The following is a 13169-nucleotide window of genomic DNA, read 5'->3' on the forward strand; positions in this document are numbered from 1 at the left end:
CAAATAACAAATACATTTCAGGTTGTGATACCTGTAGCAAAGATGGCAGGCAAGAAGTTAGAAAGTAATGGGAGCTGTTACTTGAGACTAGTGGTCAGGAAAGGTGTTTCTAAGCATAATACATCTGAAGAGAGACTTCAGATGAAATAAAGGGGCAAACCACATACTTATCTAGAAAGTAGTCAAGGCTGAAACAACAAATGTGATGGACTTGAGGTGGGGAGCAAGCTTAGTACATTCTAAGATGTGCAAAAATTCAACCATCCAAAATGGTGTTGGAGACATAACTAGAAGCCAAATGCTTCTAGTTAAGGAGGGCCTTTTGGGCTATGTTAAAGACTATCGACTTCATTCTGAAGTAATGGGAAGCCAGTGGAGGAAAATGAGAACAGAGGGATATCATCTAACTTAAATTTTAAAAGGACTACTCTATACTCTAGCTCATGTGTAAAGATCAGACAGTACCAGGCAAGAGTAGAAACAGGACAATCAAATAGCAGGTTCTTATCATATTCCAGGGGAAGAGTATGACAAAAGGGATAGTAGCACTTCTAATACCACTCTTGATATCAGGAAAATGAATCAAGATGGTTCCAATTTCTAAAGGACAACCTGACACTTGAACAAAAAATAAGAGCAATGACAAAGGCAAAACAAACAAACAACAACAACAAAACCTATTAATACCCTATACAGAAAGGAAGAGGGGACAATCGTAGGGAATACGTACATGGTTATTCAAACTATCATGAGTATCTACTATGTTTCAGGCCCTGTACTAGGTCAAGGATAAAACAGTAAAAAAGCCCAGTTCTGGTGGAACTCACATTCAGGTGTTAATATATGTATGCACATACCTGCTGCTTCCATAAAGGCTTTGTTTAGCCTAAAGGTTAGAAGGGGTTCTTTGAGGTTTCGAAGGAAGTCTTTTAGAAGGCTACAGATGGCATGGATATCATCCACTTTGCTGAGAAGGGGTACGGTTTTCACTCTGAGGAATTTCTCTTTCAGCTCTTTTACTGTCCGATCACAGCCTGAGATCCTATACAAGCCAGTCTATTCTCAAGATGAAAATTTTATGTAAGAATCTCCTAATTATTAACACAAACAATAAATTCATCCTGTTCTAGGGTTCACTCTTACCTCAGTTAGCCCTCTCTGCTCAATTTCATTTACACAGTGGACAACAATAGAGGGAATCATTGGAGAAGTTTGGGATACAAAATCAGCCAGCATTCCCTAAAAAAAAGAGCTTCCAATTATTATTTACACCATTTAGACCAACAGAGGAGAACTATGCATCTAAGAACCATTTCTATTCTACTGTCATATAGAATGCATAACTAACTAGAAATAATGCTAAATCTGGGATACATGTCAGCTTTTTAAATTCCTTTTCTCAAAAAAACATATTAAAACAGATTCTCAATTATTTTTTCTACCTCCAAACTAAGACTGATTTATGATCATATATACCATACTCTTGCATCAACAAATAATAAGACCACCAGCTATGACTGTCTCCATCTCTTCTCAAGGGCAGCAGAAAGCAAGCAATAATGAGATTATAGGTATGGTCTTTATTATTTTGAAAAAGAAAATCTTTTTACATTTTAATCATTCTTAGCAAAAAAATTATTTAGCACAATTCATAGCTGATCATGATATAAACTCACTGTATAGGGGAGAACTCCATGATTACAGAAATACCATAAAAAACCCATAAGCACTCATAAGAACTATTAAGATTAAGAGAACAATAACATTTGATTTTCTGGGAGGTGGGTGTCAGTGTTGTTATTTTGCTTTAATTCTTACTAATATTGTTATATAATCAATTTCTAAACAATTTACTGGTAAAGGTGGGGAGGAGGTGATAAGAGAATTAGTAAATCAAGAATGGATTTGTGTAGCCGGTACAGTGGCACACGCCTATAATTCAGTGGCTCAGGAGGCTGAGGCAGGAAGACTGCAAGTTCAAAGCCTCAGCAACTTAGCAGAGATTCTAAGCAACTCAGCAAGATCCTGTCTCTAAAAAAAGTCTGGGGATGTAGCTCAATGGTTAAGCACCTCTGAGTTCAATCCCCAGCACCCAAAAACTTTAAAAAAATTAAATGGACTTGAGTTAGTAATCATAAAAGAAAACTGATAGAGTCAGTAGTCACATTAATCTGCATACTTTTTTTTTTGGGGGGGGGGTACCAGGGACTGAATCCAGGGGAAACTTACCACTGAGCTATATCCCCAATCCTTTTTATTTATTTTTTTAAATTTTGAAACAGGTTCTTGCTAAGTTGCTTAGGGCCTAAGTTGCTGAAGCTGGCCTTGAACTTGTGATCCTCCTGCCTCAGCAACCTGAGTCACTGGGATAACAGGCATGTGCCACTGAACCAAGCATTGACCTGTATACTTTCGTTTATGTCTGAAATTTTCCAAAATAGGATAGGATGGAAATAGAGTATAAAGTAAGGAAGAGGAGGAAGAAAAAAGGAGAGGGAGTAAGGAAAGAGGAGTAAAGAGGGGAGGGAAAAGGAGTTTGTTTTAAAAAGGTTATTGAACAGGCAAACCCAATAGAACTTTGCTACAAGTTAACATTTTACAATTTCTATTCATTGTTCATGGAGGAAAATGTATTCGGCATCCATAATTTTAGAACAAAAACCGAAATTAAGCCTTTGAAAGGCTAACAAAGCCACTTAAGTCATACCTCTCCAATCTTGACAGGTGTTCCTATCAGAGTAGGAATGCAGGGAAGGGGACAACGGTCTCGACATTCTGGATGAGAAACCACACGACAATCTCGACACTTCAGAGACAGCTTGCCAAATTTTATCCGTTTCCCACATGGAACACAGGATTCAGGTTTAATAACCTAAGGATAAAACAGAACAACAACAACAAAAAAAAAAAAACAGGGTGGTATGAATTACAAAATTATCTTCATTGTCACCAATATCTATTGAACACTTATTATGTGCCAAACATCCTTCTAAGGTCCTTATACACGCTTTTTATGCAATTTTCCAATAAAGCAGGTTTGTTTTCTTCATTTTAAGATAAGGAAACAGAAACAAAAGGAGGTTAAGTAACTTGCCTGAAGCTATCCACCTGGAAGACAGCAGTGTATAGTAATGGAAAGAACTTGTCTCTTGACAACCTGTCAGAAAACCTGGATGCTAAATCTGCCACTATCATATGGCTCAAACAAGTCAATTAACTCCTGTAAGGCTTGGTTGGTTTGCTTGGATTTTTATGAGGAAACCAAATGGTATAAAGTTAAAACATTTTGAAAACCTGCTATGTTTTCAATATGGCATATGACTATAACCTCAGACTCAGGAGGCTAAGACAGGAGATCGCAAGGCCAGCCTCAGCACTTTAAGCTCTAAGCAATTTAGTGAGAATCTGTCTCAAAAAAATAAAAAGAACTGGGGATACAGCTCAGTAGTAAAGCATTCCTGGGTTCAATCCCTCGAACAGAAAAAGATGCCACATTCAAGTACAAAATTTAAGCATGTATTACTAAAAGTACAATTATTTCTAAAAAGTTGTTTTAATACAAGCCTCCATAATCAGGAGTTACCCCTGGAGATTGAGATTGGAAAGAGGAAAGGAATTTGAAATTTAACTTTATAACACTAAAGTGTTTATATTTATTCCAGTACATATTACTTTTTCAATTAAAATATTAAGAGTCCTGAAAGAAAATGAAGCAATCACAGATCTACCGTCTTAGAGACAAAGTCATGCAGGCGCATCCCTCCGTTACTCTGTGGTGTGCCTGAACTCTCATTCTCGGTTCTTGGCTCCAGAGGTCTACTGCTCAGGGTGGAGTCACTGTTCCAAGGTTGTAAAGTACCTAGAAAACAAGCAAATTTAAACTTCAGCTTAAAAATTTGAATTTTAGCCCCACTTTTAATTTAACTGATAAACAGTAATCTGTAAGCATAACCAAAAGTGAATTCCAACAGCTCTGCCAAAGAAAAAGTTTCAAGAAAAACTAAGTTACATACAATGGCACAGATGAGGATAGCAACCTGAAGGTAAAGCATGACACAAACACATCTCTGGTTCTCAGTAGACATCAAAAAGAAACTACCCACTACAACCAACCCCTATCTCCAGGGTTCTAAGCAAACAACTCTCTCATGATCAGAAGAGTAGAGGTAAGGGAACAGAGGGAAGGAGAAAGGAAGGGATAGGGGACGTGCTGGGACTGAATTAGAGCAAATTATATTCTATGCTTATATAATTATGTCAAAACAAATCCTAAGGGTCCGGGGTTGTGGCTTAGTGGTAGATCACTTGCCTAGCATGCGTGAGGCACTGGGTTCGATCCCCAGCACCATCGAAAAATAAAAATAAATAAAGGTATTGTGTCCATCTACAACTAAAAATTAAATAAATAAATAAAGACTCCTAGGCCCGGTGCAGTGACACACATCTGTAAATCCCAGCAGCTCGGGAGGCTGAGAGAGGAGGATCGTGAGTTCAAAGCCAGCCTCAGCAAATGCAAGGCACTAAGCAACTCAATGAGACCCTGTCTCTAAATAAAATATAAAATAGGGCTGGGGATGTGGCTCAGTGGTTCAGTATCCCGAGTTCAATCCCTGGTACCCACCCCCCACCCCCCAAAAAAGAATCCTAATATTATGCATAACTAAAATGAACTAATAAAAAAAAAAAAAAGAAAAGAAAAATGAAACCAATTATCTCAAATCTTTACCAGCTGTTTTAGAGATTTGGGGTAGGGATGAGTTACGACGATTTGAACCCAGCAGTGCTCTACCACTTAACCACATCACCAGCCATTTCTTTAAATTTTTTTTAAGTTGCTGGGATTATAGGTGTGCACCACCATGTCTGGCAGTTACCAGTGGTTTTAACAGGCAATTTATTCACAAACTAACAGACCTGTTTTCCTTCGGCTCCTTGTCAAATATGGCACAGTTTCAATAGTGGACACAGCTTCAATGGGCCCACCATCATTGGGAACAGTTACTGTAGTCTTTGCAACTATGGATTCATTTCCCTGCAACAAAAGTAATAATAAGAGAAGGAGGAACATAAAGATTCTAACTTTCTCTTCCACTATACCGAAGTTGAAATTTCATACTTCAAAATATAAATTTCAGTCACAGGAATATATATGTGTGTGCAATCACAGGAATATATGTATGTGTGTGTACACATACACATCTGCAACAAAGGAGCAAACCTACAGCTGACAACTGTTTACTTAATAAGAATAATCTGGAGGATAAGGATCTTATCACATAGGAAAGCTCTTATCAAATAATCTCAAAATAACACTGCAATGTTGAATACAGTGTTTTTTAATGCTCAGGAGTACTAATCTGTGGTATGATCAAGACTACAGTTCTCTTGGCCTTACTCTTCTTACCTGGTCTACTGTGGAGCCAATGGAACGAGTTTTCTTTATAGGACCAGGGGGTCCATCAACAAACTGTCGGCTATTGGAGCGCTAGAGAGGGGACAAAGACCAAAAACCTTAGGGCCAAGTATATCTGAAGCACAGAAGATAAAATTCCATCAGACAAATGGATGTAAGTCCTAAGGCCCAGGGCTACAGTAAATGACAATGTGCTCTCTCTCATTGCCCATTTATAAATGAAGAATAAGTCGTACAAACACAAAAATGCCCTCAGTGCCCTAGAAAAAGAAACAAGCTTTGGAGAAATTTAGATGACAGTGCCAGAAAAAGTAGAGCTGTAATCCTATCTAAGTACATGAAGTCTATAGAAACACATTAGGTACCCTAAACAAGCAGACACAGATAGATCTCTATATCCTATTATACACACATTTCATCTGAAGCTTATATTAGAGCACAAAGTCTCGCATAAAAATTCAAATGACAACTCAAAACAAACTTAAGTATTTCCATTTTTACTGTATGAGATGCAGCAGTCCAGACAAGTGAAATAGGACAGAATCCTGTCCTGAGTCACTTCCTCAAAGACTATTAATACCAGCCCTACAGCATAAATCCTTCAGTAATATGTGTCTAACAATGACTAGAACAAGTATCAGGAATGGGGTACCATAGCAAAATTTCTAGAGAAACACACTTGAGTTGTTACTTTTGTTACCAAAAAAAAAGAAAGAAAGAAAGAAAAGAAATACCTACCCTCTTTTCTCTCTTCTTCAATTTGAAATTCTTCACCAAAGAAGAATCCCAATCCTGTTGACAATTATACTGCATTAATTTATTTCTTTGGTTAGGACTCTCCTAAAGCCATGCAAATAAATTTACAGGAAACTTTCAAGGCTTCTTGAGTCAGAATGCCTAACCTATAATTGGAGAGGGAAGGGAAGATCTCCAGTGTTGTAGCTTTAGAGCTACTTAGTACATTAACATGCTTTCTTTCAAAAACTGAAGCTGTTATAATAGAAATCAATCAGGAATCAATATCACAGAGGCATGAAAAGGTTAAAGAATCAACTGCTATAGTGATTATTTCCAGTGCCTTGTCCTTTATTTCTGATTATTTTTGTAATTAGTTTTAGAACTTACAGAATGCTAGGCACTATATTGATCATGTTAGATATGATTCTTTCCCTTAAGGGACTGCTAGTGTCTAATCAGATGTTCTAAATAATATTGCTACTTAAAAAATTTGAGTTTGGGGGGCTGGGGTTGTGGCTTAGCAGTAGACTGCTCGCCTAGCACGTGCAGGGCCCTGAGTTTGATCCTCAGCACCACATAAAAATAAATAAATAAAATAAAGGTATTGTGTCCAACTACAACTAAAAAATAAATATATATTTTTTAAATTCGAGTTTAGTTTTATGTCTCTCAATTATTCCTCTTTCTAAGATCCCCACTCTGGGAAAAAAAAAAAAAAAATTATTCTTTACCCTGAAGAATTGTTTTACTATAGTCTAGTTTCAAGTCACTTATTCCAACCATATGCATTCGCTGAAGTTTTTTACCTGTGATTTCCTTATTTCTGATTGTCCCTGTCACATATAGCAAATAGCACCTAGGCTAAATAAATTCAAATTCCTCAATTTATACTCAAGTAATTTAGCTTCTGGTTATTTGATTCAGTTTCAGTTATAAGAAATATCATAACAGATCTAGCTCAAAAATCAGCTGATAATAAGCTGTTGTTTTTATTATATAGCCAAGACCTACTCTATATTATTCTTTGCTTCAAAAAGGGGTTGCCTAGTGTTTATAGCCACAAAATGGTCATATTTCACACCTTGTCAAACTCTGAGTTTGGCCAGAAAACTCCTAGGCATGTTACAAGTAGTTGTCACTTGTTTTGCTATGGCAGAAAAATCAACCACCAATAAGTTCCTCTGATTTATTCTTTTGTTTGCTAAGTTTCTGCCAGTAACAAAAAAGATACACTAATCAGAGCTGGGGTTGTGGTTCAGTGGTAGAGCGATTGCCTAGCATGTGTGAGGCACTGGGTTTGATCCTCAGCACTGATAAAATAAATAAATAAACAAAATAAAGATATTGTGCCCATCTACAACTAAAAAAGAAATCTAAAAAAAAGATAAAATCAATGAAACACCAGTCTCCTAAATAAAAAAGACCAGCATATCTATCAGGAGATGACCTTTTACACAAAAACATCATCAAAAAGTAAAAGAAGGATGCTGCCTCATAAAAGCAGGTTACAAAGAGTTTAAACATGTTATTCATTTAGCAAAGCACTATACACTGTCTAGAAATTCTCATCACATTTTTCTGACTGAAGTCCTAGCACTTTGGCTTTCTTCTTTTTTTTGGTGGAGGGGGGAGCAGGGGCAGTACTAGGGATTCAACCTAGAGGCCTCCTACCACTAGGTGACAACCCAATCCTTTTTATTTTATTTTAAGGCAAGTTCTCGCTAAATTGGTGAGGTTGGCCTCAAACTTATGATCCTCCTGATGCAGCCTCCCAAGTAGTTGGGACTGCAGATGTGTGTCACTACCCTTGGTTTCCTTTTAATTGCAAAGTATAGTTACCTTTCCTCTAGAAAACTAATTCAGAAATAAGGTACAAGTCAGCCAGGTGTGGTGGCACATGCCTACAATTTCAGTGACTAGAAGAGGCTGAAGGAGAAAGATTCTAAGTGGCCAGCACAGACAACTTAGGGAGACGCTGTCTGAAAATAAAAAAATAAAAAATGCTAGGGACATAGCTCAGTAGTAGAGCACCCCTGGATTCAATCCATATCACAAAAAAAGAGAAAGGGGCTGAGGCTGGGGCTCAGTAGTAGAGTACTTGCCTAGCAAGCACTGGGGTTTGATCGTCAGTATTTTATAAAAATAAATAAATAAAATAAAGGTATTGTGTCCATCTATAACTAAAAAATTTTTAAAAAGAAAGAAGGCACAAATATATTAACTCCAAGAGCAGCAAATAAACTCTGCCTAGATACAGTCTTGAAAAGTTCTTATTGTTACCTGGGACTTTAATAAGTACAGATATCAATTAATATATGCAGCTCAGAGATGCTTTAAATAAACTTAACTCAGGCCAAATCTTGAATTCTACATTTTCACTTCTAGAAACTAAATAAATATATATTTTTAAGATAGTCTCTCACAACTTATAAGTTGCTGTCTCTGAATCCATACATATCAATTAATAAAGCAGTAATAAAGGGTGTCCAGGAGAGAATAGGAGAGATGCTCCTCAGGGAGCAGGATTAAGAAAAGTAAATAATTATCTGAGATCAAATGTTTATTACCAGTGATTCATCAGTCTTATCAAAGCTGATATCTGATAAAATTGAACCAGATTCATCAATGGTTGACAGCCTAGATGAACAAAACAATAAACTGTTAGACACACAAGACTGTGGAAAGTAAAACCCACCAATATTCAGAACAAGTCCCTTTGGTCAGGTAACAGGAGCAAGTTCGTTACATATTTTCTCTAAGGAAACAACTATGAGTTCAAACCCTGGCTGCAATGGTTGTTTTATGTTTTTATGGGAATGTGTGCAAAATACAGGTGCAGCATAGTTGCTTTTTCAGGAGAGGGCTTATAGCAGCAGGTGAAAGTTATAGCCAGGGCTACTGGTGCTATTCCCTGCTGACTCTATACTACAGGTTACTAAAAATTCACAAGGCAAAGAGTTGAAGTTTCATTTGATCCCAATCATGGCTGCTTTCTACAAGACAGTATTATCAAGCATTGGCTTTTAAGAAATGAAGTCCATTTATCTTCTTAGTTATAAAGATTCCCCATAAAACAACCAAGCAACAAAACAAACAGTTCTAAGAATGCTGACCTTTCCCTACTTATTGTATTGGGCTATTCAATTTGAAATTTGGCTGAGACTATTTTAAATAGTGATACTGTGAAACAAAATTACTGTCTAGTCTTAGGCTCACAGCAGCCTTTCTAAACCAGAAAAGCTATAAGAGATCTCTGGAGAGTAAACACTGAAAGTATTGCTGAAATGCCACTTTCACCTTTAGCTTTCTTAGCAAAGGGTAGGATTAGTTATTGATGTGCAATTTAGCCCTGACATCATAATTTTACCCCTGGTGAGACAACATCCTAAGGAGAGATGATTTAAAAAAAAGAAAAGAAAGAGAGCGAGAGATCCCTGTGCCTTTATTACCTACCACCCTTCCCCCAATCTTTTTCTGCTTTCTTCAGCACACATTTCAGAAGCAGTATATTTAAGAGTTCAGATAACAGGAACTTCTGACAGTTGGGTTGCTTGTGATCAGATAACAACAGATGCAGTTTTCCCACCTTTTGTTCCCAGCATTGCCACTGGATGGTTGGCCTCTGTTGAGAAAAGCCAAAGCTGATTTTTGCTCCTCGCTTAGTTGAATGCTTCCAGATGTGTCACACATGAGCATCTCTCGAATCAGCTGAATCTGTCGTTCCTATAAACCGAAGCAGCGTAAAATATCATAACTAGCCAGGGAAGAAAGCATCACCTCAAATTTATGGAACAAGCAGACCAGAAGACATTAAAATACAGCATTATGCAAATAGGCCTTCAGGAAGGCGGCTACACCAATAGCATATTAATTCACATCAAGCCTAGATTGTGGCTCTGATTTCTGATTGTTAAAATGAACTCCATCTAGAATAGTGGGGTTTCTGCTACAAGACTTTTGGATCAAACTGCTAATCCAAGAGGAAAGTAATGCAAAATGAGAGTCCCAAAATAGATTTCACATAGCAAAAACACTTTAGTGTCATTTTATGAGGACAACTATTGACTTCTCCTAAGGATCAAAGGAGTCACTCGCCTTTCTAAATGGTGGAGCAAAATGCATTAAAATAAATACAAAGCTGTAATGCACTGGAACCAGACAATTTGAGCTTACTGAGGCATCTAACACTGAACCAAGATGGATTAGTCCCTTCAAGAAAAGGGCTTTCCTTTGCTGCACCCTGGCACATCAAAATGATAGTGTTCTATGTCAGTTACATTGCTCAACTGGTTAACTACATCTAGCTCTCTACCCTAAATTAGAGAGCAGTGATGAAAGGAAAAGTTCAAGTTTCCTTGCCTGTATATATGACGATATATATATTCCCACTATTCACTTAAGGATGAAGACATTCTGGGAACCACTTATAATAAACAGTGTGGGATGGCCAATAACTTGTGACAGATCAAGAACACTAGAATTTTCCTGCCTTCCCCACCATTTTAACTCTAAATTCTCATTTATAATCTGTCTATTGAGTAACAGTTTCAAGTCTAAAAGATATAAAAATTTTAATTTTATGAGTCATAGGCTACAATTTCAGTTCCAATCACTGGAAGATGTCAAAGGACTGGTCACTTTCAGTTCTTTAATGTGGAGGAAACTTGGTATCTTTGGCAAGTGGAAAGATTCTCAGATGATGCTTCCCTTGAACCACCACTCTTCTAGCATAGAAAACAATACACACCAGTTTTTCACAGTCAGCCTCAGCTCGCTGTCTCCGTTTAATCTCTACATCCACTTGATTTCGTGCATGCTTTAGCTTAACATCCAGAGCACTACGCTCAGTTTCTGCTTTCATCAAAAGATCCTTGTATTTCCCCAGCTCATGGTCTGTTCTCTGCCATTTCTTCCGGAAATCCTCAAAGTCCTTTGCCAACTGGATGAATTCTGAGGAAAGGTGAAAACTTCAATAATTCAAGTATGAAGCAGAATAAAATACTGCTCAAATAAACAGATCCTAAGTTAGCTTTACTATAAATACATACTTAAGAAACCAACTGAACTATGGGCAAATCCAGCTGAAAATAACCAGGAGCAGTTCCTGAATGTTTATCAGTTATAGATGAGAGCTTTGTAGGGAACAATTCTTGAGTCAATAGGCCACTTACTTTTGGCTTAGCCAGTGGCATCTGCTACAGAATATGTAACTCATTAGTCACCTGGCTAAAGATGCAACACCAACACTGAAACCTCCTGAACAGAAGGCAATCAAAGGGGTATACCTGTGGGGCAGCTGTCACGTACCAGGACAGTTACAGCTATAAAACAAAAACAGTCTCTTTTATAGTCACGCATTGCTGCGCCAGAGACATTAAACAGCAAATTCAAATGAAACTGCTGTAATATGCTCCAGTAGATGTAGATTAATATTACAGATGTCTAGGCCTGCAATTCTATTCAGCTATATAATTATACAAATATTGATTTGAAAGTAAAGAGCCAATTTGCTTTTGCTGTTTAACACTGCCTGAAGGGTATGTAAACATTCCAGTTGGAAAAATAGGAGAGAAGATCATAAAAGTTCTTAAAAAGTCACTGATAGCAAAATATAAACTCTTCTTAAATGTCTGCAAAGACAGCATCACTTAAGTCAGCACCTCAAAGCAACATAACACTTGTGGCATTCATTCTTATCACCTGCTACTGGTAAAGACTGTCCTACAATGTACTTGCCTTACAATTTTCCAGTTAACCTCAATCTATCTCTAAGCATCTCTCTCCACCAACATCTTGGAGGAAGGTTCCAACATATATATCTACTGCTGGTCAAACTAACATAGTTTACAGTTAAAACTAGGTCACATTAAAGCAAAGCCAACACATTCTTAGGCAGTAAAGGCACTTTTCCTATTTAAATTTAACCCATGAGTATAAAAACAGTATAGTGTCCTTTTATAACTTGACTAAATTTCAGACTTACAAATTGATACCAAGTCATTCTAAAGAAACCAAGTCATAAGGAAACCTTAGGTTATAGCGAACAACAAATTTTAGCAAAATAGGACTTATGACCTAGTTATCACAATGCAAATATCAAGGACCAAAAACTAAGTTTTACCATGCAAATAGTTTTAAATAACATGTTGGTTTAGCTAACAATCAGAAACATATTACTGGTTTTTAAAAATTATTTTAAAAAACACAATATATCTCTTTGCAAATTTAACTATTTCCACATTACAGATTCACAAGAAAAAAATTTTAAGCAAGAATTTCTTATTTGGACATGTTGACTCTGACAACTCATCAATCATTACTCTCACATTAGTGCATTTTTGTGATGTATACAATACTTCAATTTCAAGAAACACACTTTTAGGCGGGTGGGATGGCACACACCTATAATCCCAGAAGTTGGATTGCGAGTTCAAAGCCAGCCTCAGCAAAAGCGAGATACAAAGCAACCAAGTGAGACCCTGTCTCTAAATAAAATACAAAATAGGGAATGTGGCTCAGTGGTCAAGTGCCCCTGAGTTCGATCACTAGTAGCACACACAGCCCCCCACCAAAAAAAGAAATGAACTTTTAAACCTCAAAGTCAAATTTTTTCTAGTTCCTCACTGTGGTCCATTACACAGTATTTCTAAAGATGGTGTTACATATACAATCAAATATTTACTGAACTGAAAAACAATTTGATAATGGAAAAATTTCCATGCAATCTCATTTTGCTAGTTTGTTCTTTAGGAGATATAAATATATATATATACACACTTTTTTTTAAAAGTGGTACTGGGAATTGAACATATTATAGGTGCTCTACCACTGAGCTACAAGTCCAAATTTTTTTTTTTTTTTTTTTTTTTTTTTGAGACAGGGCCTCACTAAATTGCTGGGATTCACTAAGTTGCTAACAGTAGCCTGGAAAATTTGCAATCTTTCTGCCTCAGCCTCCCAAGTCACTGGGATTACAGTCATGTGCCAATGGACCAGTTTCCTTTTGACATTCTTAAGG

General features: G+C 37.0%; 1 protein-coding gene across 3 annotated transcripts in view; it reads right to left on the bottom strand.

Annotated features, from left to right (window-relative positions):
- Racgap1 (Rac GTPase activating protein 1) overlaps window positions 1-13169 on the bottom strand; it is a 31043-nt gene that overhangs the window by 5277 nt on the left and 12597 nt on the right. For all 3 annotated transcript variants that reach the window (XM_046436324.2, XM_046436323.2, XM_046436322.2), the window contains 10 exons: window positions 10899-11101; window positions 9738-9874; window positions 8719-8788; window positions 6152-6205; window positions 5405-5485; window positions 4915-5032; window positions 3729-3859; window positions 2708-2872; window positions 1144-1239; window positions 858-1056 (listed from right to left, as the gene is read on the bottom strand). In XM_046436324.2, coding sequence (XP_046292280.1) covers window positions 858-1056; window positions 1144-1239; window positions 2708-2872; window positions 3729-3859; window positions 4915-5032; window positions 5405-5485; window positions 6152-6205; window positions 8719-8788; window positions 9738-9874; window positions 10899-11101 — 1254 coding nt within the window. The remainder of the gene's footprint in view (window positions 1-857; window positions 1057-1143; window positions 1240-2707; window positions 2873-3728; window positions 3860-4914; window positions 5033-5404; window positions 5486-6151; window positions 6206-8718; window positions 8789-9737; window positions 9875-10898; window positions 11102-13169) is intronic.

Source organism: Marmota monax, unplaced genomic scaffold (genome assembly GCF_021218885.2).
Source record: "Marmota monax isolate L192 unplaced genomic scaffold, Marmota_monax_Labrador192_F-V1.1 WCK01_AAM20220418_F8-fsc00012, whole genome shotgun sequence".
Classification (NCBI taxonomy): Eukaryota; Metazoa; Chordata; class Mammalia; order Rodentia; family Sciuridae; genus Marmota; species Marmota monax.